The following is a 24,691-nucleotide window of genomic DNA, read 5'->3' on the forward strand; positions in this document are numbered from 1 at the left end:
TATTCTTTTTAAATTTTGCCCATTATTCTCCATTCTTTATTTTTTTGGGTCTGTATTCTCTATTTTATAAATCCCACCCTGACCCTCATATTCTACAGTAACAAACAATATCAAGAAATGATGTGATACAATCACAAATGAGGTCCCTTATGGGAGATGTGCAGGTAATCATGTAATCACAGTTTTTGGCCAATAAAATCACATATACATTGTACATTAATTATGTTTTTAAACAAGATATTCAGATAATCAAAAATACAATCATAGATTATCAAATTTATAATAATCATAAAATATTTTGTGAAGTAATAATCACATAATCAGAAACCCCTTGAGGAGACTCACAAATGAGGTTCCTGTCATGAGGCAAATAAATATTTGGCAGGAATAAAGTAGATTTTTGAAATCTCATCCCCTCTCCTTTAATTTTTATTGCAAAGGCAATCAAACATTTCCCTAAAATCAGTTGTAATTTCAATTTTTGCGAAGGATTTTTTTTTTGTACATACAAATTTAAAATTAATGATTGTTTTCTCAAGGTGAAAGTTCCCCAATGAACTAAACAAAGAACAATGTCTATTGTATTTATCTAACATGAATGGGACAGTGCACTTTTCAAACACTGCAACTGATTCTGGGGATAGTTTTGATCTAGGCCTTCACAATAATTTGTGCATGACTTTCAAGTTTACACAGGCTTTTGGTAACCACAAAGCTAACCTTAGACCTGTTTCACAGTACATAACATTAAACAATTTAAATTGAATAATAGAATCATTCTGCCTCTTTTCAACTCATTTCCATTGCTTGTTAAAACTTTTTTTTTAGAAATAATAAAAGAAGTTTTGTCATACAAAAATGTTATTTGATAATTGACAAACTTTAAAAATACAATATAAATATATTATACTACACAAAGGATTTTTGGGGATGTATGTAAACTATGGGGAATAAACACAAGGCCTGTTCCAAATTATTTGCATGGTGAGCATGGGAGGCACTATTAAGCTCCAACCAACAATAAAATACAAATTTTCATTTTACTAACAAATTCTAAGGAAATTGTGATCACCTATATTAAATTAATTTGATTGCCTCCAAATTAAACTCTACACCTGAGAAATTTTGGAACAGTCCTAAGAAGGTACGGTACACAAACACAAACTATTTAATAACAATTAAACTGAATTCAATAGTAGTACATGTATTGTCAATTACATTAACGGTACCAATTTAACTTCAACAAACTACACATTCTTTATGACAATATCAAACCCAAATGTTCTGGCTAAATTGAGAAAAAAATGAAATGTTAAAATATTGTGACAAATTCATATAGACTTTGTTCTGTTATAAAACTTGTAGAAAAATTCTATTTTCTTTAAAAATAATTAATCGATCCTTTTAGAGTATTTACAGAGCAGTCTAGTCCCATTAAAGAAGCTTTTAAAATGAAGCAATCAAGGATTTTCTTACATCAATAGGGTCCATTATACCATAAGGACAATAATGAAAATCATAAATATTGAACATAACCCCAAGTTTGTTAACATTACAAACATAATAAAAATGTCAAAACCATTGTTTTTGAATGTTATGCAATTAGTGCACGAAAACAGCTGGGGATGCCTTGAAATTAATAATCAGACTTTTTTGTTCAGAAAAATAATCTCCTCTAATTGATGGATTAATGGAAGGCTGTTAATGTCGTTCCATAATTTAAATGTACTTTCAGGACAATAAAAATGATAATGTAATATCAATACTAACACACAAAGTCAGATTTTAATGTGCTATTATACAAGATTCAGCAGGAAGACAAGTCACTCTATCTGGATCTGGACACGTTAATCTAATTCCAAGCTGACCAGTCTGTACTTAATACTGTGTGCTGAGCAGGTAGCAGCAGACACAAATTTATAAGTCTTGGGTTAAACCAAGATGGAATTCAAACCCCAACCTCCTGCATTGGAGGTAAACACTCTACTACAAGGCAAGTGGAGCTGTTATGCTCTTTTCATATTTTGTTAAATATTTGGAGATTGCCAATTTGATACATTATACTTTCCAACTGTAGCAATATATGCATGTTTAAATTGCAACTTCAAAATTCCAATATGATTTACAAATTTTAAAAGCCATATTAAAGAATGATTGTCTTTATTAGTTCAGCAGTTTTTACAAGAAAATATTTCTAAAAATAATGACTCAAACACAGAAAAACAAACAGCAAATTGACACACAAGGGAGATAATCCATAACTTACAATAGATTGCACACTAAAATTGCAGAAATTTGACTGGGATTACTTATTATTTATTAAATAAACTTCACACTAGCGAATGCCAAAAACCAATATTGTAACCATGTGTCCCATGTTTCTTATATATGGACAAATAATGATTGTTTTAAATTATTTAATCTTTGTTACACGATTGAATTTTTAAATCATTTTATAAATATATTAATAATACATGTGTTTAGAAAAATATAATGCCAAGAGTCATTCATAAATAATTTGTAACAAAGTAGGCGAAATTAAAATAATTCTTTCAGCAAAGTCCAGGAGCATACTCTAAAGTTACATGATTCATTAAAATTCTGGTGGCAACCCCTAAAGAGGCATTGACCATCAAAGTCTAAAGTGGCACTGTTCATCAAAGTCTAAAGTGGCACTGTTAATTAAAGTCCTGAAGCCAAGTCTAAAGTTACACCATTCATTTAAGTCCTGACGGCAACCCCTAAAATGGCACTGTTCATGAAAGTCTAAAGTAAGTAGCACTGTTAGTTAAATTCCTAATGTAAAATCTATAGATGCACCATTCATCAAAGACCTGGAGCCAAGTCAGATCTTTCTTTACTTTCTTCATCCTCTATCTCTCCTTCTTCTTGTTCTAACATTTCTATAAATAAACAATACACATTGTGATGATGACCAATTTATGTTGCAGCCAGTAAGGACTATTCCATTAAAATTCATTTAGGGGTAGGAGAATCATTCCATTTAAATAACTGTAGGCGTAGAAGGGTGAGTTTTATTTTTCATATGCTTATTTGAACATTGTATGTCTATTTGAGGTAACATGGATTCACTTATTTCATGGATTGATTGAGAAAGATTTGCTTTCTGGTTAGTTTCTGATTTCATGGTTTTGTATGTGTGCACACAAGACTTTATAGAAGGAACAAGGTTCACCTTGGCAAAATATGACCTTGGTTCTTAAGTAAAACAAATAGTTAGATGGTATTACATTATAGGCTCTTAAGCCAGCAAATTTGGAGATTTTGTCAAAAAAGTTCTGGATTGGGGATGGCATCCAAAGTAAATTAAGCTAAAACTGTTATAAATCATGGAAATTTTAACTAAATCTAATGTTTTAATACACATCATGCAGATTTTTGGGTCAAAACTACATTATCTAATATTCCAGTGGCCAAAAAGGAAGTTTTTTGTATAAATAGTAATACACTGTATCTTAACCAATTCTTTGTGAAATTTGAATAACAACCACTGAATAACAGACACATATTTTGAGAAAAACAACCAAAAAAAACAAACAAAACTGGTGTTCACAAGTTACCTCTTTGTGCCAAAGCTGAAATTTTAACAAAAATTCAACAATCAGTCCATACGTAATCTTAATTAAGAAATAATTCATGCAAGCCTCGGCTTTTATCCAAAGTGTTATAAATGCAAGGTATAAATTTTCAAAAATAACAGCCAAATTATCACAGCTCATAACTTTGTGCTTGAAATTTTTGGAAATGACATTTTTGTACCAAGATTATTCCTGGAATTAAACAGAATTTATTTTACATCTTTTTTTCAAGTATTTCTGCATGATTTCTTATTTCTACATGTTCTACGCATTAATTTAGAGTAACAGTTCTTTAGTTTTCATTTGCAAGTCCAATTTGACAACAGCCAAATCAACATAGCCTGTTTGCACATAGTTTAAGATACATGTGGATTTACATTGGAGGTAAATACTAACAGCTATTTAATAGATATATAAATATATAGGATGACTATCTCTGAGTTTGTGCTTAGTAAAGATGTTTCAACAATTTTATCAGTCGTTGTTTGCAAAGTGGAAGAAGCACTAGACATAAAAAGAATTTTTTTTTTTCAATTTTCGTTATTCATCATGTTCATGTTATTCATAACTTCCAATTTACAACATAATATACAAACTATAATAGCAATATATAATATATAAATCTATTGAAGCAGTCTGGACAATGGAGAGAGAGAGAGAAATAGAAAGAGAAAGATTGTGAGAGAGAATAGTGTGGTGAGTTTTCATTTTTTTTTGTGTACTTGTTTGGCTTGATAACTGTTTTGATCTGAGCGTCACTGATGAGTCTTATGACGAAACGTGCGTCTGGCGTATTAAATTATAATCCTGGTACCTTTGATAACTATTTCAATTCATCTAGACATTGAATTCTACTTCCATAAGAAGATTATTTTAACACTAATTTACCTTTGGCTATAACTTCCAAGATATTAGAATGGCAAACTTCCTGGAACTCATCCTCGCTTATTGCAAATGGTGATATTTCTTCTAAAAACTTGCCTAAGGGACATAACTCTTTATCACAGCCCCTCACAATTTGTGGCTGAAAAAAATGAAAAAGACAATTGAATATAGATATAATATCATCAAGCAAGCATTATAACTATCCTGCAGTCTGAATGAATGAATGAGTTTTTAATTTTGACAGATGAATTAATCATGTTTATAAAAATGTAAATATACTATCTTTATTGCTTTAACAAATAGTCCTCAATAAGGAATTTTGCAGACAAGTACCATGACTAATCATCTATGACCATGGCTAATCCAACAGTGAGTAGACAGCCTCTGGCCTTTATTAGTCTTGTATTATTTTTAATTTTAGTTTCTTGTGTACAATTTGGAGTTTTGTATGGCGTTCATAATCACTGAACATGCCGTGTGAGGGAATTTCTCACTGCATTGAAGACTTGTTGGTGACCTTCTGCTGTTGTCTGTTCTATGGTTGGGTTGTTGTCTCTTTGACACATTCCCCACAGGGGTTAAGAAATTTTGTTATAGCTCACTAGCCCAGGGCTAATTGGTAGCAGGATTTTACTAGCCCTGTTGGAAGAACTACTAGTCCAACAAAACTGACCTGTTAGCCCGAGTATGCCTTACAAACTCAGAGTTTGCTGCAAAATACAATGAATTTTATAAACTTTAAAAATTTTATCCGTTGTACAGTTGATTTTAGCAAACTGGATGCCAAAAACTTATATCAGCAAAAAAATATCCCATTAGCAGATATATTCAATTCGTTGATCATGATAATTGAATATTCCTTGACTATTCTGTAACAAAGAGTTGACCAAATCCCGATATGGTACAACTCTTGACCACTGCTAGATAGTATATGGGTATATAAAAGGATTGAAGTGATTTTTATCAAATACATCATCACGTTTGTGTAAAAGAATTATCAGCTGGTTATGTGAAATGCTCATATTTGTTTTCAGTTTGAAAATTCTCTTTATCAAAATAAATCAAATGACCTCAAATATGTATGTGATTAAATATCACCATTCATACATTGTTGTCATAGTTTGTGTCTTTTATAATTGTTTTATAAAGGAAGTACGGTAATATCCATATATTTATAGTATAACTAATCGCCGTATTTGAATATAAAAAATAAGACAACGCGTGACCGAACGACGCATTGATTAAACGAGTGCGCAGCACGAGTTTTATCCATAGCGGTGTTTGGTCACAAGTTGTCTTATTTTTTATATTCAAATACGGCGATTAGTTAATCTTTTTATTACATTGGCAAATGGCTTTATTTTTTATGAAATTAATGTAGAAAATGTAAGGAACTATATCTTTTTCCTATGCATTGACAATTTGTTTTGATCCGACGACGTTATCGAAGTCTTGACAACGCCTATTGTTGTATGACGTCAGAGAGTGAAATAACCATGTTTATTTCACATGTGAAATTATCGGTTTTTATCTAACTGGGAAATCAATGTAATTCATTGCAACCAATGTAATAATTACATTTATCACAGGTAAGCTAATTGTGGGCTATAAATTGACTACAAACTGAGCAGTCTCTAAACTGAAATTGTTTTTGTTATAAATTTTATTTCTTTAAAATCGAATCCATTTGAATATAAATGAAGATAATCATGATTGATGAAATATTATTGCATCAAGTTTAGGTTTTCAGAAGACTTTAAATGTTTAGGTTATGGTTCTGGAGGCTTCTTCAGTTTGCAAATAAAAACAAAATGACGTCCATAACATGTGCACATGTTACAAATTTATCTGACGAAAGTCAGGTTTTTAAATTACTGTCAATGGGATTCACATAAAATTGCAATAAATTATTAATCAGGTTACATTATATTTCCCCGGTTGCATAAGCAGTGTACAATACCCCCTGTAATGACAAATCGATATTGAAAGTACGGGATCCACACCAAGTTATTTGTTCTATTTTTAAACTTTTACAAAATCAATACAAACTCTGGGAATCCCGGATGACGTAGTCTAATCTGATTGTAACATTGTGTGGTGGAGGATTACATATTCAACTCCTTTGGAGGTGTGCCTAGATTGGCAGAATTTATATATTGATACAGATTGGCCAAGATAGAATGGTGATGAGGGGATTTTCCACTTTCTATTTTGAAAACGCCAAGAATTTTTTGTTACTAGTCCATCGGGCATATTGGGTTACAAGTTTTGGTTGTCCGAGGTCCAAATGCTGTAGTCCCGGGCGTCGGGCTAGTGGATTATTTAACCCCTGCCCCATTTCCGTTCTCAATTTTAGAGTTTTTGAAATGGGGTTGTCAGAAGGTCTGAATTTTCCAAAGGGCCGACACAATTTTGGTAATTTGCAATAGAAATAACAGTGAAGGACCAGCAGATTTTCTTCAAGGACCACCAGGTAAACAAAGATTTTTAGTACTATGATTAGATAAAAAAAAAAAGTTCTATATAATTTATAATTTCAGTCCAAATGAAAAAATAAAGCATGGCAATGACATTAATTTTTTATTTTTTTTGGGTTATATTAGTGCATGTTCTGCTCAGTTGATGCAAAATTTTACAACTTTGATGCCACTTTAGACTCATTAGTTTTTAAAATGATCAGTGCAGACACAGATTTTCCTGAGACCAGGAGTTATTGATTTGCCTTAGTGAGAACCCTTTGTAAATATTCAGTGAGCAAAAAACTTACAACTCACTAGTATACACAACTACCAAATAATGTATTTCAAGAAGCTAGACACACATAATTCAAAACTAGCAAACTGTATCTTTTTCAAGCAATTTATCTTGCAATTTGCTAACTTCCTAAAATTCTTAGCCTCATCATGTTTGAGTATTTTCAAAACAGATAAAGATCCTTAACAATTGCTCAATTCAATTTGATTTTAATTTTACCTTTCCCAGATATTTAACTTGTACATAATGATTTTTGTCATTATCTTCATATAGCTCCAGTATTAAATCTGCTCCAAAGGGAGGCCACTCGGTCACATCTAGACCAAACACACTCATTGCTGGAAGAACAGTAGAGTCGTGTGCTGAGTACATCTGCATTTTAGCCTTGCTGAAATGGGACAAAATATAATTATAAGACCAAACACACTCATTGCTGGAAGAACGGTAGAGTCGTGTGCTGAGTACATCTGCATTTTAGCCTTGCTGAAAGGGGACAAAATATAATTATAAGACCAAACACACTCATTGCTGGAAGAACGGTAGAGTCGTGTGCTGAGTACATCTGCATTTTAGCCTTGCTGAAAGGGGACAAAATATAATTATAAGACCAAACACACTCATTGCTGGAAGAACAGTAGAGTCGTGTGCTGAGTACATCTGCATTTTAGCCTTGCTGAAAGGGGACAAAATATAATTATAAGACCAAACACACTCATTGCTGGAAGAACAGTAGAGTTGTGTGCTGAGTACATCTGCATTTTAGCCTTGCTGAAATGGGACAAAATATAATTATAAACAAATTCTTTATAAGAAATATGTGTAAAAATAATTGTACGTAAGTTTTTTGTGTTTTTTTTTATAATACATTCCCAAATCTTAATATGATAGATGTTGAAATATGTATTACGCTGGATCACAGTGCAATTATAGTAGCTATAACGTCTATTGGAATGAATTTTCAGACTTTCATATTTTCTGGAAATAATCTGGACTTTTCTGTATGTTCACTACCATTTATTTTCTCTTCCTCACCTTTCAATTGCAAATGGATGACACAACAAAATTGTTTCTGTGGATAATGTGACAAATCACTGCCAAGTATGTTTCTAATTGATTATAAACTGTTAAATATATATACCGTTAATTCCGTTAACTTGAATTACATGTTTATTCATCATCTATCATACATATTGTAAAATATTTTTATTTTTATTTCTTTCAGTTTACCAAACAATACACACTCTGTAAAAACTCCAGTATCCTTTCTGGTGGAATTATAATCTACAATCTTAACACACGTTGTTATTTTTATAATTTGCCAAGATTGCGATTCAATCACATGGTTATACTAGCTGAGTCAGGCTCAGCATATACATCATATGCCTTTTGTAAATGAATAAACTTTTTGTGTGGAGAATTTGTTAACATGAGACATTAGTTACATCCATATTTCTGAAGAGAATAAATTTATATGGGAAAGTGCTAAGTCCTTGCTACTATACATGCTATGTGTAAATACAATGTAAATATTAACTACATGTAACATGTAATATCATTGGTCAGCTTGCTTGTTAGCTGAACCGTGAAGTAATTACTAGGTTAGGAATACTACCCTTTTCAAGAATAGATCAGTAGGACAGAAAACATATAAGATTTGTTAAGAAATACTAGTGTGCTTAGTGTCCTGCTTTATACCATTTCTCATGGTGGTGCTCCTAAAAGAGGAGGCTTATAATACAGAGCATATATATTTATCAACTGTTACTAATTTGACATACTTATCTCCCTTTAGAACGTCTTGTATATTGTCAAGGAATACTTGTATTAATCTTCCTATTGATAAACGTGTAGCTACTAATCTTTCTGCTCTGAAAATAAACAAACATATCTAATATTAGATTATATACAAATAAGCTACATCAGATATAAATAGATCTTATGCAAATGCAAATATACACATATATCTATTTAGAAGAGTTAGGTTGATTTTTGAACATTCAAATATAAAATTAACATGTCAGATAAAAGATGAATGTAGGTTTGATTTGAAGAATTCTTTCAAATTAACGAAAAGTTACGGACATTCTGTAGACTTTTTCCAACCAGAAATAGGTTAACAGATATATTGATATATATATAAGCATTAGGGTGATTTCTATCCAAGGCAGCTATATGAAATAATTTTGTGTATAGTGTAAAAGGATATGAAAATTAATACCTTTTGCAATTATTATTATAGTAAAATGCTGAAAGAGAGGCCTTCATTATAATAATTTTGAAAAAAGAACTATCATTTAAAAAATCATGTGTAACTTCAAGATAATACAAGACTATATGCTGTAAAGAAAGTAATGATCCCAATGTTCTGTCAGTCATGTCAGTAATATGAAAGGGTATGAAAATTCCTAAATCTGAGTCATGGGACTGTATAACGTACTATAAAGCACTTCTATTTAAGCCTTTGTGACTTGCTCATCTTGGAAATATTGGAAAAAAGTTACAAATATGATATACGGTCAAAATTTATCGTCACATAGGACCGGTGCAAAAAATAAAAACATTTAATAAAAGTTACAACCCTATCGCTTTCTGACTGAAAAAAAAATGATGTCCTATGCCAACTTAGTAATAAAAAAGTTGGTGCCCTATCCTACTTTTCCAATGTATTGTAAATAAAAGTATACTTAATAGAGGCATTTAACATATGTTGTCTTTATAATATGATTAAAAGCAACAGTTTCATGTTTTATTTTGTTGATTCACATACAATTACAGGCATGGCATTATCATAAATTATACTATGAGTATAGCATTGAAAAAACAAAGACATTGCATAATGCAATCAAACCCCAAATAGGTGTTTGTTAAACTGAAAAATTAATGAAGCTGCACGTATCTTATATAGAATTTTATCAATACCTTTAAATATGAATTATAAAAACAAGCTCCAGGAGAAACATGAAACTCAATAGCATTTGGTTTAACTCTCTATATATATTTTAACCTGAAGACCCATAGATTGCCTTGGAATGTGTTTTTTTATTGGGAATAGTAATAATTGCTTTAACATTTTCCCATTTGCTACTTTGTTGGATGATGTAATGTACATGATGTACATGATGTATGTTTGTTGCACTTCACATAAGTGAAATTAAATTTTACAGCAAAACAACAAAAAACTAAATGACATGGGATTCAGTAAGCTTGATATATATCTAAGATAGGTGCATAGTTTGATGAAAATCCAAGTTGAATTTAAAAAGTTATAAAAAAAAATTAAAGTGTACTATCTCTATTTTGTTCGAACTGCAACTTTTAGCTTTTTTTTTTTTACCTAGATTAATTTAATTCTTGAATGTGACAGCAATATCACAAAAAACAAAATGACCAGGAATTTAGTAAGCTTGATATATATCTAAGATAGCTGCATAGTTTTATGAAAATCCAAGTTGATTTGAAAAAGTTATTAAAAAATTAAAGTGTACTATCTCTATTTTGTTCGAACTGCAACTTTTAGCTTTTTTTTTACCTAGATTAATTTAATTCTTGAATGTGACAGCAATACAACAAAAAACTAAATGAAATGGTATTCAGTAAGCTTGATATATATCTAAGATAGGTGCATAGTTTGATGAAAATCCAAGTTGATTTGAAAAAGTTATTAAAAAAATTAAAGTGTACTATCTCTATTTTGTCCGAATTGCAAATCCTAGCTTTTTCTTTTACCAAGATTACTTTAATTCTTAAATTTTACAGCAATACAACAAAAAACTAAATGAAATGGGATTCAGTAAGCTTGATATATATCTAAGATAGCTACATAGTTTGATGAAAATCCAAGTTGTTTTGAAAAAGTTATAAAAAAAATTAAAGATGCCTATCTGAATTTTTATATTATAATTTTTATTTTTACATATTGTATATTATACTTGTTATTTCAAGTTTTGTTATAAATGTATTAAAAATTATTTCAAAGTAATCGTTTGAAAAAAAAACTTGTGTCCTATAGATATTATCTGTGAAAAAAGTGATGTCCCAACAAAAGAAATTCCGGAAAAAAGTATCTGTCCTACTGCACTTTGCACCAGTCCTATGTGTAGATAAATTTTGACCGGTCCCTGAAGCGGGACAGACAGACGAACGAACGGATGCACAGACCAGAAAACATAATGCCCATTATTTTGCAGACTACAGTGGGGAATATGGCATTTTAACTTTTGAAACTTGTTCAAAGTGTTAAGTGACTTTCACATGGCTCCATATTAAGACCATGCAGTTGCATGTTAACTTACTCATGTTGTCCACATACAGCATAAAAAAGAAGTTTTGTAGCATTTTTGTCTACCATATCTATAATTTCTGGAGTTATGTGTTCTGGAAACGGTAATCCGTGGGTCTGAAAATAAATAGTTATTTATAAAATAAACTATTATATTGATAAAATATATTAATCAAAGAGCAGAATGCTCTGAGAGATACGATTGCCATAGTTTTCATTGAAATATATATATGTGTAGCAGTTCTGCCAACTTTTCATTAAGCAAATGCGTGAGATTTGGCCAAAATTGAAAAGATCAAAGAGGGAAAAAAATAGATCCAAGGATACTGCCGCAAAAAAAAATCATGAACATGTGTGAGTCTCACGCATTTTTGGCAGCCCTGGTACAGCTGGATAGTATTATTTTCAAAACTAATTCAACTGCACATGCAAAATGTAATAATCAGAATAGTCACTCAACTTTAAAAATAGCCAATCCCGGATACAAGTGGATGAGCAATGTACTTATTGTGTTTATTTTTGTACTATTAATTCCAAGTTTACTTTCCACAGCAGTCACTGAGAGTCATGGAGTTAGAGAAGGTATATCACTTCCTATCTTATCACCGTTAATTCTAGGAGGAACCCCATTTCTAATTCTTTAAATATTAATTTCCTTTGGGTCCGTGGGCATGACTCCTTTCCGTACACACTCCTCTGTTTAAATTGAGATCGTTGTTAATATAATATGACAGTTATTGACAACTAACGAGTTAATTTTTCTTGACGAGTCGTATTGTATTTCGATTTTGACGGAAAGTACTTCCGAAAGGGAGACAACTCGAAACGATAATATGGACGACTCCATTTCGGCTGAAGAGGTGTTATAGGTAAACACTACATTTATTTTAATTTAAATGATGCATATGATTTAAAATTATGCAACAACAATAACCCTCAATAGCAGACAGGCATAGAAAGAATCCCATGAGTTTCAAATTAATCAATGAAGTGGGGAACCAGAGCAACCACTCAATCTGATACCCTTGAAATCAAGAAAACTATACGCATGCGCATTTATACATAAACAAACCCACAACTTGCGATTTGGAACAAGAACGTTTATTAAATGATATGTTGAATGGTTCTCCATTTCGTTATGAGAGTACAGTATCAAATATCAGTTTCAAAACGGTAAAATATGGAAAAACTCCACTTCAGTTCTTATATGACAGAAATAGAATTATCGGAATTCAGAGAACTCTCCCTCTGACGTGTTTCTAAATTTATAAAAACACTAAATATAAATACTGCTTAATTCTGATTTTCCATGTTGTTAAAAACACGCATATATAGGTCAAGGGAAACATGAAGATTATGAGAAGAACATTACAGTAAAGTTGTTTATGTTCAATCCTTTTGTTTGTTTTTACCTTTTAACATGTTTAAAGCAAGACAATCATAAGAATCTGAGATGTTGCTGAATGTTTAGAATAAAACGGTTGACGTGAGGGAATGCAGCCCTGAGTCAACAGATTGCTTGAAAGCAATCGTATCCAAATAAAACTAGAATAACTGTGAAACAGAGCTCATAAACTCCCAATATTTGAAACTCTAGTAAGTGTTTCTGCAGATATTTAGAATACAAAATGCCTGTATGTGGTAAGCTCTTATCTGTATTACAAACTTAGATTTATTTACAACCAGTTTCAACATCTGTTTGATGATGGAAAACAGTTTCATTAGACATTTTCTAACAGTTACAAAAAGTTTTTTACTTGAATTTCATGGGGTGCGGACAATGTACCATGGAACTATACAAGCCTGATTACAGTATTCGGTATATATGCTTAGAATGCAGAAACTTTTCATTAAAAAGAAGTTTTTTAGGTAGATTCTGTTTCATTTAAGATTCTATTGCATTTATTGAACATTTACGGATAACAGAAAGTTAATATCATGACAGCTCACTCCTAAGCTATACTTGGGACACTTACTCACTAACCGAATAATTTTTTTGTTCATTATTAATAAAAGTTATGAGTTGGTCGCCCAGTTTACATATCAATAACCTCTAGTTCTAACAAGAATGTGTCCCAAGTACATGGATGCTCCATTCGCACTATCATTTTCAATGTTCAGTGGACCGTGAAAATTGGATAAAATCTCTAATATGGCAATACAATTAGAAAGATCATATCATAGGGAACATGTTTACTAAGTTTCAAGTTGATTTGACTTCAACTTAATCAAAAACTACCTTGACCCAAAACTTTAACCTGAAGCAGGACAGACGAAGGCACAGACCAGAAAACATAATGCCCATAAATGGGACATAAAAATGTGTTTAATCCTATTATCATGATTGTACTTCAATTCTTATGGTTAATACAATATTAATATGTAAATTCTTTTGCTGAAAAAAATATCTAATACACAAAGGACAAGGTACGATAAGGCCTGTTTTTGGCCCCCCTATTTTCTCATTTTTCCAATTCTGTTTTGGAAAGCTACTTATTATGTTGAAACATTTCGTGAGGTTTGAAGTTTGTTTGAATGAACATCAAAACCATTTATTTCAGAAAATGGGTGAGGTTAGGGGGGTACAAGGGCATCAAAAACGTCAAAAGAAGGAAAAATATCGATTTTTGGTCATTGCTTCTTAAAATTCAATACCGTGCGCCTACGTGACCCAGAAAAAATTATGGCGATTTAGACAACAAAAACAGTTCTCATGACATTGTAATAAAAAAATTCCTGGGTCACGTTGGCGCAGGCACTAAAAAAATAATAATTTGTTGTAAAATAACCTGCAAAATGAATAATAATCACAATATTTGAATAATAACAGAAAGTTAACCCCCTCACCTCACCCAGTTGCGAAAATTAGTGGTTTTGAAGTTCATACAAACAAACTTAAACCTCAGGGAATGTTTTAACATAATAAGTAGCTTTCCAAAACAGGATTGGAAAAAATGAGAAAATAGGGGGGCCAAAAACAGGCCTTATCCTACCTTGTCCTTTGTATCGTCAATAAAGAACCAAGTGCAATTATGGCATATGTTAGAAAATACTTGATACTCATCAATTCTTATTTGGTGCTCTGATTGAACATGTTGAAGTGTAACTTTACCTTTCTTGCTATAAGATCGTCCCTACAATCTATGAACCTCACTCTATTCTTTGAGAAATGCTTTTTACCTGCAAATTAAGAGAAAATAATGTGAAAAAATGCATTCACTGATAAGACAGGAGTTTGAAATTGCAGTTATCTGGATATTTTATTCTTCTGAAAATTAAAATGAACTTCCTAGGTGACCAACTGAACTATTTCTTTAACAAGTGACAAAGTTAGAGAATGGAAACCAATTTCAGGACATAGGTACGAACAGACTGACGTACAAGGACATAAGGATAACACTTAATGCCTCCTCCACTGTTGCAGGGGCATAAAAAATATATGCAGAATATACCTTTGTTTCAAATTAAGAAATACAGTAGAAAGTTCTGTAAAGCCTAAGGAAATATGTTTCCCCCTATTTTTACATGAAACTGGATGTGACATTTTATGTTTTGGTGATACTACTCAGGGAAATTACAATCACATTCATTAAATTTTTCATGTGATTTTCAAGTGAAATTAACCTGTGTAAGCAGTGAGTTGAACAAACAGCCATGTTTTGGTTCATATAATAGTCCCTGAATTGTCAGCACAATTGCATTTAGGGCTATTACATTAAAATGTATGTTGGAGGGTAGGAAGGAAAGATTAATCACTGAATGTAGGTCATGGGTTTTCTTTTCAGTATGCATCTATTATCATAATGCAAAATTATCTAAATGATGGTTCTTAGTTGTAGGGATATTTTGAAAGTCCATTCCTACCCTCCCACATACATTTTAATGGAATATGTCTTACCTAATGTTTCTTCCAATAGTGTTCTATCCTCGTTGAACTCCGCTATATCTGATCCATGGATCATAGCTGAATGATTTATCTGTCGGAAAACAGGACAAATATTTGGACAAGGTACAAGATATTCATCCCTGGTGTCATTACTCTCAACTCTCACAGGACCTAGAAATAAAGAGAAATTTTGAAGCATTAACAGTTCACATCAGTATCCTGTAAATTCAGAAATTATTGCGTATATCTATTATTGTGATTTTGTCATTTTTTACTATAATGCGATTTTTATCTTTGCGATATTGAGAAAAATCCATATAAAAAATTTCAAAATGCGAGTTTAAATTATTGTGATTATAACCATAACCCTGTCATTGCCTGTCACATTTTTCACAATAATAAAAATATCACAATAATTTCTGAATTTACAGTAGTATTTTTAAGAGGTTAAATTTTCCTTTTTCTATTGCAAAACCAGTTAATTATGATGTATAAAAAGTTTCATCTGGACATTAAGTCAGGAACCTGATGTTCAGTGGTTGTCATTTGTTGATGTGATTCACAATTGTATCTAGTTTCTATTTATATATAGATTCGAATGTTGTTTTTCTGTTTGAACGGTTTTACACTAGTCATTTATGGTGGCCCTTCATAGCTTGCTGTTCAGTGTGAGCCAAGGCTCTATGTTGAGGGCCCTACTTTGACCTATAATGATTTACTTTTCAAATTGTTACTTTGATGGAGAGTTGTTTCACTGGCACTCATACTACATCTTCTTAAATCTATTAGAAAAAACCTACCATTCTTATTGAGATTTTCTGCACCAAAAAATCCTGCCAGGACACATCGTAATGATTCCTTTGTTCTTTTCATATGAGTTGTTTTTAATCTGTATAAGTAAAGATAAAGATGAATACTGTGAACTCACAATCTTTCTTTTAATTTACAAGTGTCTGTGTACAAATTGCAAAAACTTGCTCTGGTGTCTGTTATCAATAGATTAAATCATGCACACCTGTAATACAGGTAGAATTCTAGCGCTCGTCACTTTCATAATTTACGAAACGATTTTCGCATTGACGAAAGTATTTCAAATCAATCTCGTCACTTAAATTTTGAAAGTGTAAAAATGTGAAAATATTTTTGTATCAAAATACTATAAATCTACCTGTCTTTGTTTTTGACAAGTTTATGACCCCCAGATCAGGTAATTAAAATTTGCAACAGGTGTTAGAGATTACATATACAGTATATGTGTAGAAACATCCTACAAAATAATACAGATGTAGCACAAAAGAGAGGAGAATGATACCAGATGGACATTCAAACTCATAGATAAAAAATAAACTGATAAAGCCATGGATAAATGAAAGTGTTTATAAGCATTGAAGGGTAAAAATTGCTTTAATTTAACTCACTAGAGATATTAATTAACTTGATCAGTTGTAAAACTAAGTCCCCCCAGTACCATCTTTGACCATGTAATTGATTTTGCAGGTAATTTTAATCGACAAATCTACTGATCTCGGGCCAGAGGAACACCACAATTTCAACCATTGACATTATCATGATTATCAAGTTAGCATATATATTCTATTATTACATTGGTTGCAATGAATTACATTGATTTCCCAGTTTAATAAAAACCGATAATTTCACATGTGAAATAAAAGTGGTTATTTCACTCTCTGACGTCATACAACAATAGGCGTTGTCAAGACGTAGATAATGGCAGATCAAAACAAATTGTGAATGCGTAGAAAAAAAAAGATATAGTTCCTTACATCATTTGTACATGTTTTACATTAATTTCTTTAAAAAAAGCCATTTTCCAATGTAATACAATGTAATAAAAAGAATAACTAATTACAGAATTCAAATGTCGAAAAATATTCATCTTGTGACCAAACAACACTAATAATTAACTCATGCACTACGCGCATTTATGAATTAATGTGTTGTTCCGTCACTCGTTGAACATTTTTCTCTATTTTAATTCTTCGATTAGTTATTCAATAATAATTACACATTTTCCTATTTTGGTCTCTGCCAGTGGATAATTGTCACATTATGATATTGGCACAATCATGACAATCACACCAATTTAAAAAAAAAATTATGGCAAAATATGTGGGTTTTTTTCACCGATCAAAGGACACCCTTAAAAACATTTATATTCAGTCTAGAAAAAAATGAAAGAACAAACTAACATACTTTACCAAGTTTGGATCAAACGAGTCTAAAAATTGTATGTTATCTATGTAGTCTTTTCTCAGTCTTTTTCCTAACAAATACATCTGATCTTGGCCATAGGTGGTCAACAGTCCGCTGGTGGACCCACCCTGTAAAAAATAAAACTTATTAAAAAGATGACAGAGTTTTCCTGGCATATAGTCAGCCTCAGGCATTATGTGATGCATAATAAATAATTAGTATTGCTTGTATGATGATATCTGTTATGAATTTGTAAAACGATTGAGGATGTGATGTTCAGATGTTATAAATTCAAGTACAATGTAACAAGCTGATATCTTAATTTCTGTGTCATTTAATAATTTGGTCTCTTTGTCTCTCATTGGCAATCAAACCACTCTTTTATATAAATTTAGCTTTGTTTTTTCACTTTTTAAAAGCATGTTCAATGGTCTTTAACAAATGTCTTTAGTGTACTACTGTGAAAGCTGTCTGTCATATACATGTACATGATATACAGATAAACTGATTTTCACGTTATTTTCTATGAGACTTATGTTTATATTTATAGATATCATTAAAAATAATTCTTGAAGAAAATACCAGATTAACATGATTACCTTCAATTTAGTTTTTTGATAATGAAGATCGTATCTGGACGGTACTGATGGTGACAGTTCTATTCCTTCTTTGTTGAAAAATTCCATATTGACCATGGTGTGTGGTGCAGGACGTATCAACATGTTGGCTGGATAAGTTGCCTGTAAAATAACAGTGCAGATAAATGTTAGTTTGATAATCTTTGACAATGTTTGAGAAGAATGAAAAAATTTTGCAGGGGTTAAAAAATTTTGTTACAGCTAGCTAGCCCAGGACTTATTGGCAGCAGGATTTTACTAGCCCTGTTGGAAGAACTGCTAGTCCATCACAAGAGTGCACACGCTGAAATGTCTCGCCTTCTATACTAATCATTGATATTATGTTGATAGTCCTTAGTATAAAGCTAAGCTTTATAACAACTGTCACATAAACTTAACATTAACCAAGATAACTAAACATAGACCAATGAACCTTGAAAATGAGGTCAAGGTCAGATGAACCATGCCAGGCAGACATGTACAGCTAACAATGCTTCTATACAACATATATAGTTGACCTATTACTTATAGTTTAAGAAAAATAGACCAAAACACAAAAACTTAACACTGTGCAATGAACCATGAAAATGAGGTCACGGTCAAATAAAACCTGTGCGACTGACATAAAGATCATAAAATATTTCCATACACCAAATATCGTTGACCTATGGCATATAGTATTAGATAAAAAGACCAAAACTCAAAAACTTAACTTTGACCACTGAACCATGAAAATGAGGTCAAGGTCACATGACATATGCCTGCAAGACATGTACACCTTACAATCGTTCCATACAACAAATATAGTAGACCTATTGCATATAGTATGAGAAAAACAGACCAAAACACAAAAATTTAACTTTGACTACTGAACCATGAAAATGAGGTCAAGGTCACATGAAATCTGCCCGCTAGACATGTACACCTTACAATCATTCCATACAACAAATATAGTAGACCTATTGCATATAGTATGAGAAAAACAGACCAAAACACAAAAATTTAACTATAACCACTGAACCATGAAAATGAGGTCAAGGTCAGATGAAACCTGCCAGTTGGACATGTACACCTTACAGTCCTTCCATACACTGAATATACTAGCCCTATTGCTTATAGTATCTGAGATATGGACTTGACCACCAAAACTTAACCTTGTTCATTGATCCATAAAATGAGGTCGAGGTCAAGTGAAAACTGTCTGACAGACATGAGGACATTGCAAGGTACACATATATCAAATATAGTTATCCTATTACTTATAATAAGAGAGAATTCAACATTACAAAAAAAATGAACTTTTTTTTCAAGTGGTCACTGAACCATGAAAATGAGGTCAAGGACATTGGACATGTTACTGACGAAAACTTCATAACATGAGGCATCTATATACAAAGTATGAAGCATCCAGGTCTTCCACCTTCTAAAATATAAAGCTTTTAAGAAGTTAGCTAACACCGCCGCCGCCGGATCACTATCCCTATGTCGAGCTTTCTGCAACAAAAGTTGCAGGCTCGACAAAAACTGACCTAATAGCCCTAGTATGCCTTAAAAATTAAGAGTTTGCTGCATAATACAAAGTAGGTGCCCTTTGTTTTGAAGGAGACATTATACACTGTATTCAATATTTTTTGTTGATCTGTTATTATTCTTTTGGTGCTTAACCTAACTAAGTTGTTCCCACATTCAAAGCAGACTTTTTATTGACTTGTTTGGGGCAACTAACGGCAATATTCACAGAGCATTGTCTGTTTTTTTCATCAGCAACAGCCAACCTTGCCAGGGTAATCATTGTGTCCCAGTTCTGACAACTTTTCAGGAAGTGAATGCGTGATGTGTTGGCCAAATTGTTAAGATCAAAGAGAAAAAACAATAGATCAAAGGAAAATGCCGCCAAATAAGCATGAACATGTGTGAGTCTCGCGCTAAAGACTTGACAGCCCTGTTGTCCTGGACACTATTATTTTTTTTCCGCAGTTTTTCCCTGTCGTATTTAGCATTTTGGGGGGATGAATTTTCAGCCTCGTTACTCCATTCATCTACTGTTTTTCGTTTTGAAACTGACAAAGTTCCTGGGGTTCCCGTACTAAAATACTAAGAAATATTTTGTTGCATAGTTTCGTGCTCAAGAGCTGTGCAACAAGACATGTCAATACCAATCAATACATCATACCCCCAAATAACGTTAATTGAAAATTTTGGCACGATAAGCAATGTACAATACCTCAATCCATGGTATGAGCAATAATGAGAAATCAATATTTAAAGTACGAGAATCAACACATGATACCAGGCCACACAGACATGCCAGAGTTATTTGTTCTATGTTTAAAATATGTACAACAGGACCTGTACAAACCAGTTCAAATTCTTGGAATCCCGGATGACTTAATTGAATCGAAATGGCTAACATAGAATAGTGATGAAGGGATTTTTCACTTTCTATTTTGAAAACGTCAAGAATTTTTTGTTACTAGTCCGTCGGGCATATCGGATTACACATTTTAATTGCCCGAGGCGTAAATGATCTAGTCCCGGGCGTCGGTCTAGTGGATTTTTTAACCCCTGATTTTGTTTGACAGATTGTAGTGTAAGAGCAAATGAAGAACAGGAAACATATACTGTACATGTATAGAGACAGAAGAATTTGGTTTAAGGTTTAGGTACATGTAGGGAAAAAATTGTTTCTCTGAGAAAAAAGGAAATATCTACATGATAATCTAAGTATAAAAATTGTCTACATTTAAAAAATATACAAAAGTAAACACACCACTGCGCTAAAAATTTGTTAAAACATTTCACAAAAAGTTTAAACAAAATTAAAAGACTCCTACATATACATGATATATGGGGCAGGGCTTTTAAAAAAATGATGACTTTCCTGTCAGTCTCTTGCATGATAATATGTGTGAGATTTTTTTTATGTCAGATAATGCATTATAATACATTTTAATAGGTTGGTTTAAATATGCTCAAATAAAATGTACAAACAAGACTGGTTTTCTATAAATTTAAACACCAACATTTAACAATCTATATCCCAAAGATCTTCTCATTAAATCAGACATCAGAAAAGGCATTTAAGCATACCAAGATCCACTACATAAACAAATACAAACCAATTAAGATTCTTATGAATTCTCATATTATCCGCACTCAATAGTACAAAACACCTTATCGCCATTTGTCCGCCATTACTACATATCACACAGGTTCCCATAAAATTTTGACATCATAAAACAAAATATCTGACGCTACAATGGAAAAGTGATTGTTGTATGCATCAAAGTTCAAGCAGCTGGGTCAGCCAGGATTAGCGATAAGGTGTATGAAACATACATGTACTTCCAACCTCAGCAATCCTTTGTATAACAGTTGATGGCATAAAGTGTTTATTTAATAAATTGTATCTGCTCTACAACCGTCGTAGGAAGGCATCACAGAAATAAATTAAATAAAATAGCCTTTCAAGACGTCATAACCATGAATGCATGATTACTTTTTAGACATATATGGAGACACATCTTATTGCTATTAGTCCATCCACCATTACACATGTTACAAGACATTAAAAAAGTTCCTGAAAAATGTTGACGTCATATAAATAGAAAATATCTGACACTGCAATGGAAGAGGGATTGTTGTATGACGTCAAAAGTTCAAACCGGACAGATTCTCAGGTCAAGCAGGACAGATTTTCAAATAGTGATGAGGTGTACATGTATATATATATATATATATTTTTAATGAAAAGTTTATTTCTTATAAATTGTAAACGCTTGCAACAGCACATAATAATAATAGCTAATGTTGTGACTGAGTGCCAAAATACAGAGATAAATAAAATCATGATATACATGTAGGCTTTAGCATGGGTATTATACGGTACCCAGTCATATTGCAGAGAAAAGACAAAAGGTATCGGGATCGTTCGCCCTGATTACATGTTCGCCCTAGGTTCGTTCGCACTGAGTTTGTTCGCCCTGGTAATCTGTTTGCCCTGGGTTCGTTCGCCCTATATTCATTTATGATAGCTATATGTTACATTAATGAACGAAATATATATATATATATATTGAAATTTATGTATATTTATTATAAAGTTAAATATCGAATATTTGTCAAATTTATATCAATTAAATAAAATTCTTGGCTGCATTGTTACACTTTATTTCATAATTACTTTTAATTACTGTTGATTTAATTTTGATTGCTGATAAGGTATCATTTGAAATCTTTGATATCACTGATTGTTATATGAATTGTCTTTGATGGATTGATAATGAAAATAAATTTTTTCTCAAATAAAATAGTCAGCCTGGAAGGGTAAAAACACTGATGACAAGTGATCAATATACAGCAGTGTGATTGTGTTTTTGGTATTTGTTTCACTAATAGTAATTCAAATAAGTGCTTTTAAATATTCTTTTGGGAAATAAATGTGTGCGAAATGCAGTTCGGAATTGAACTTGTTATAACTGTTACTGAATATTTTAGAATTGTTAAAATGTATAAATAAAGTTAAATATAGACTTAGTCTTTAGTTGTTTTATGTCAAATACTTTGTAGTCTTTGAATTCACAGAAACTTATCCTCGTAGCAGCAAGACAACAACTTAGTCTTCAGTTATTTTACATTCAAAAATACAATGTAGTGCTGAAATTCCGAGAAACTTATTTCCTAATAGCAGTACCATAGAATATACATCATAAACATGATAAATAAATATTCGGGGAATGTAAACTTCAACATATTCAGTTACATACAAATATTTTAGTCTTCCGTTGTTTTACATTTAAAAATACAATGTAGTGCTGAAATTCACAGAAACTTAAATTTCCTAGTAACGTAATAACATACAGATACAGACTTAGTCCTCAAGGCAATAGCTTGAAGTCACAATATCTTGTAGTCCTGAAATGTACAGAAACTTATAACCAAGTCCTAGTAGCAGCTAGCTATAAACAACATGATACATCGTAAATATTCGGCCAAATTGTAGACTGACTTCAACACATTCAATTATATCATGTATATACACCGAGATATACACACAACGCAACACTATACTAAAAAATAAAATCAGGGCGAACGGACTCGGGGCGAACAGGTATTAGAGAGAACAGAAACTAGGGCGAATCAGAATCAGGGCGGACGGACACAGATTCGGCCCAAAAGGTGAAACTGAAAGTGAACTCTGAAAAATTTCCAATGTAAATTTGAAAGGGCGAGATCTGAAATAAAAATTTAATAAATACCTGCTCAATACCAGGAGTCAAATGAAGTGGAGTTCGTGCTCCGTGTCTAAACAAGATCTGTACATGTTTCAAACGCATAGTCTCACTGCTGCTGTCATTGTTGACCTCAGTTACAGAAGCTAAAACTCGGCTGTCAAGTATCATCCATTTCAACGAGCAGCCGGCACAAACTGACAAACCAATGAGGCTAAAACGTTTCATATATCTCAAAGCACGCATGGTCTATCTATAGGTTTTAATTTACATTTATAGAAGGTGGAAATTTTCCAGATAAAACGAGTTCCAAAAGACCGGAAACTGATTACTGCAAATAGTTTTAAAGTCGATCACGGTTTGGCCTGTTTCCGGAAACTCAACATCTTAAGAAAAAAAAGAAATGCAAAACGTGAACCATATGCTTTAGCAACACGACGGGTGCCACATGTAGAGCAGGATCTGTTTACCCTTCTGGAGCACCTGAGATCACCCCAAGTTGTTGGTGGGGTTCGTGAACACGGTGTTGCTTAGTTTTTAGTTTTCTATGTGGTGTCGTTTGTACTATTATTTATCTGTTTGTCTTTTTATTTTTAGCCATGGCGTTGTCAGTTTATATTCTATCTATGAGTTTGACTCTCCCTCTGGTATCTTTCGTCCCTCTTTTGCTGGATTGTACCAGGCTAGCCTCATCATGTTTTTTTAATTTATATACTTGGTCGTTTTTATAGTGCTTATTCTATTACAAGACCAACTATGTTATGATTATTTGATAATCTAGGAATTTATTTTCTATTTTTTATTATTTTATTATTTGGTTTAAAAAATAATAAATGATATAGTGATTATATTGGCAAACAATTTTGGAGTATGTGATTAATTGGACACCTCAAAGAGGAGCCTCAATAATATATATAAAAAAAACCCCAACATGATTGACTTGTGACCTCATCGACAATACTAGTCAAAGCTCGACTGTGATTTTTATACAGATTATATAAAATACATTGCACAATAATGAAATAAGACAAATACCCAGCCTAGAAAGGCTTATGAGACACTTTATATACAAATATATATCTATTTAACAAATACAAATTGAAAAACATAGTAACATGTTTAAAATATTTAAAATTATCCGGATATTTCAAATCATAAAAAATAAGTAATTAAAAAAAAACCCAAAAAACATATCTTTTAAAAATAAAAATGACAAAATTAAGTAT

At 32.0% G+C, this 24,691-nt stretch overlaps 1 protein-coding gene across 2 annotated transcripts; it reads right to left on the minus strand.

Moving 5' to 3' along the window:
- Positions 1-35: 35 nt before the first annotated feature.
- Positions 36-23,827, minus strand: LOC139496260 (lysophosphatidic acid phosphatase type 6-like). Of its 2 annotated transcripts, none has more exons than XR_011657578.1 (12): positions 23,493-23,827; positions 18,217-18,357; positions 17,618-17,745; positions 16,204-16,292; positions 15,416-15,574; positions 14,630-14,697; positions 11,531-11,634; positions 9,017-9,106; positions 7,458-7,626; positions 4,488-4,623; positions 1,773-2,903; positions 36-1,675 (listed from the first exon to the last, which is right to left on the minus strand). XR_011657578.1 is itself a non-coding variant. In XM_071284756.1 (12 exons), the coding sequence occupies exons 1-12, from the start codon at positions 23,709-23,711 to the stop codon at positions 2,827-2,829; spliced, it is 1,395 nt and encodes a 464-aa protein (XP_071140857.1). In that variant the 5' UTR covers positions 23,712-23,793; the 3' UTR covers positions 798-2,826. The 2 variants fall into 2 exon arrangements, 1 of the variants encoding a protein (XP_071140857.1); XM_071284756.1 differs by adding an exon at positions 3,582-3,596 and having other exon boundaries at positions 798-2,903; positions 23,493-23,793.
- Positions 23,828-24,691: the final 864 nt, after the last annotated feature.

The sequence above is a fragment of the Mytilus edulis genome, chromosome 11 (assembly GCF_963676685.1).
Source record: "Mytilus edulis chromosome 11, xbMytEdul2.2, whole genome shotgun sequence".
Taxonomy (NCBI): domain Eukaryota; kingdom Metazoa; phylum Mollusca; class Bivalvia; order Mytilida; family Mytilidae; genus Mytilus; species Mytilus edulis.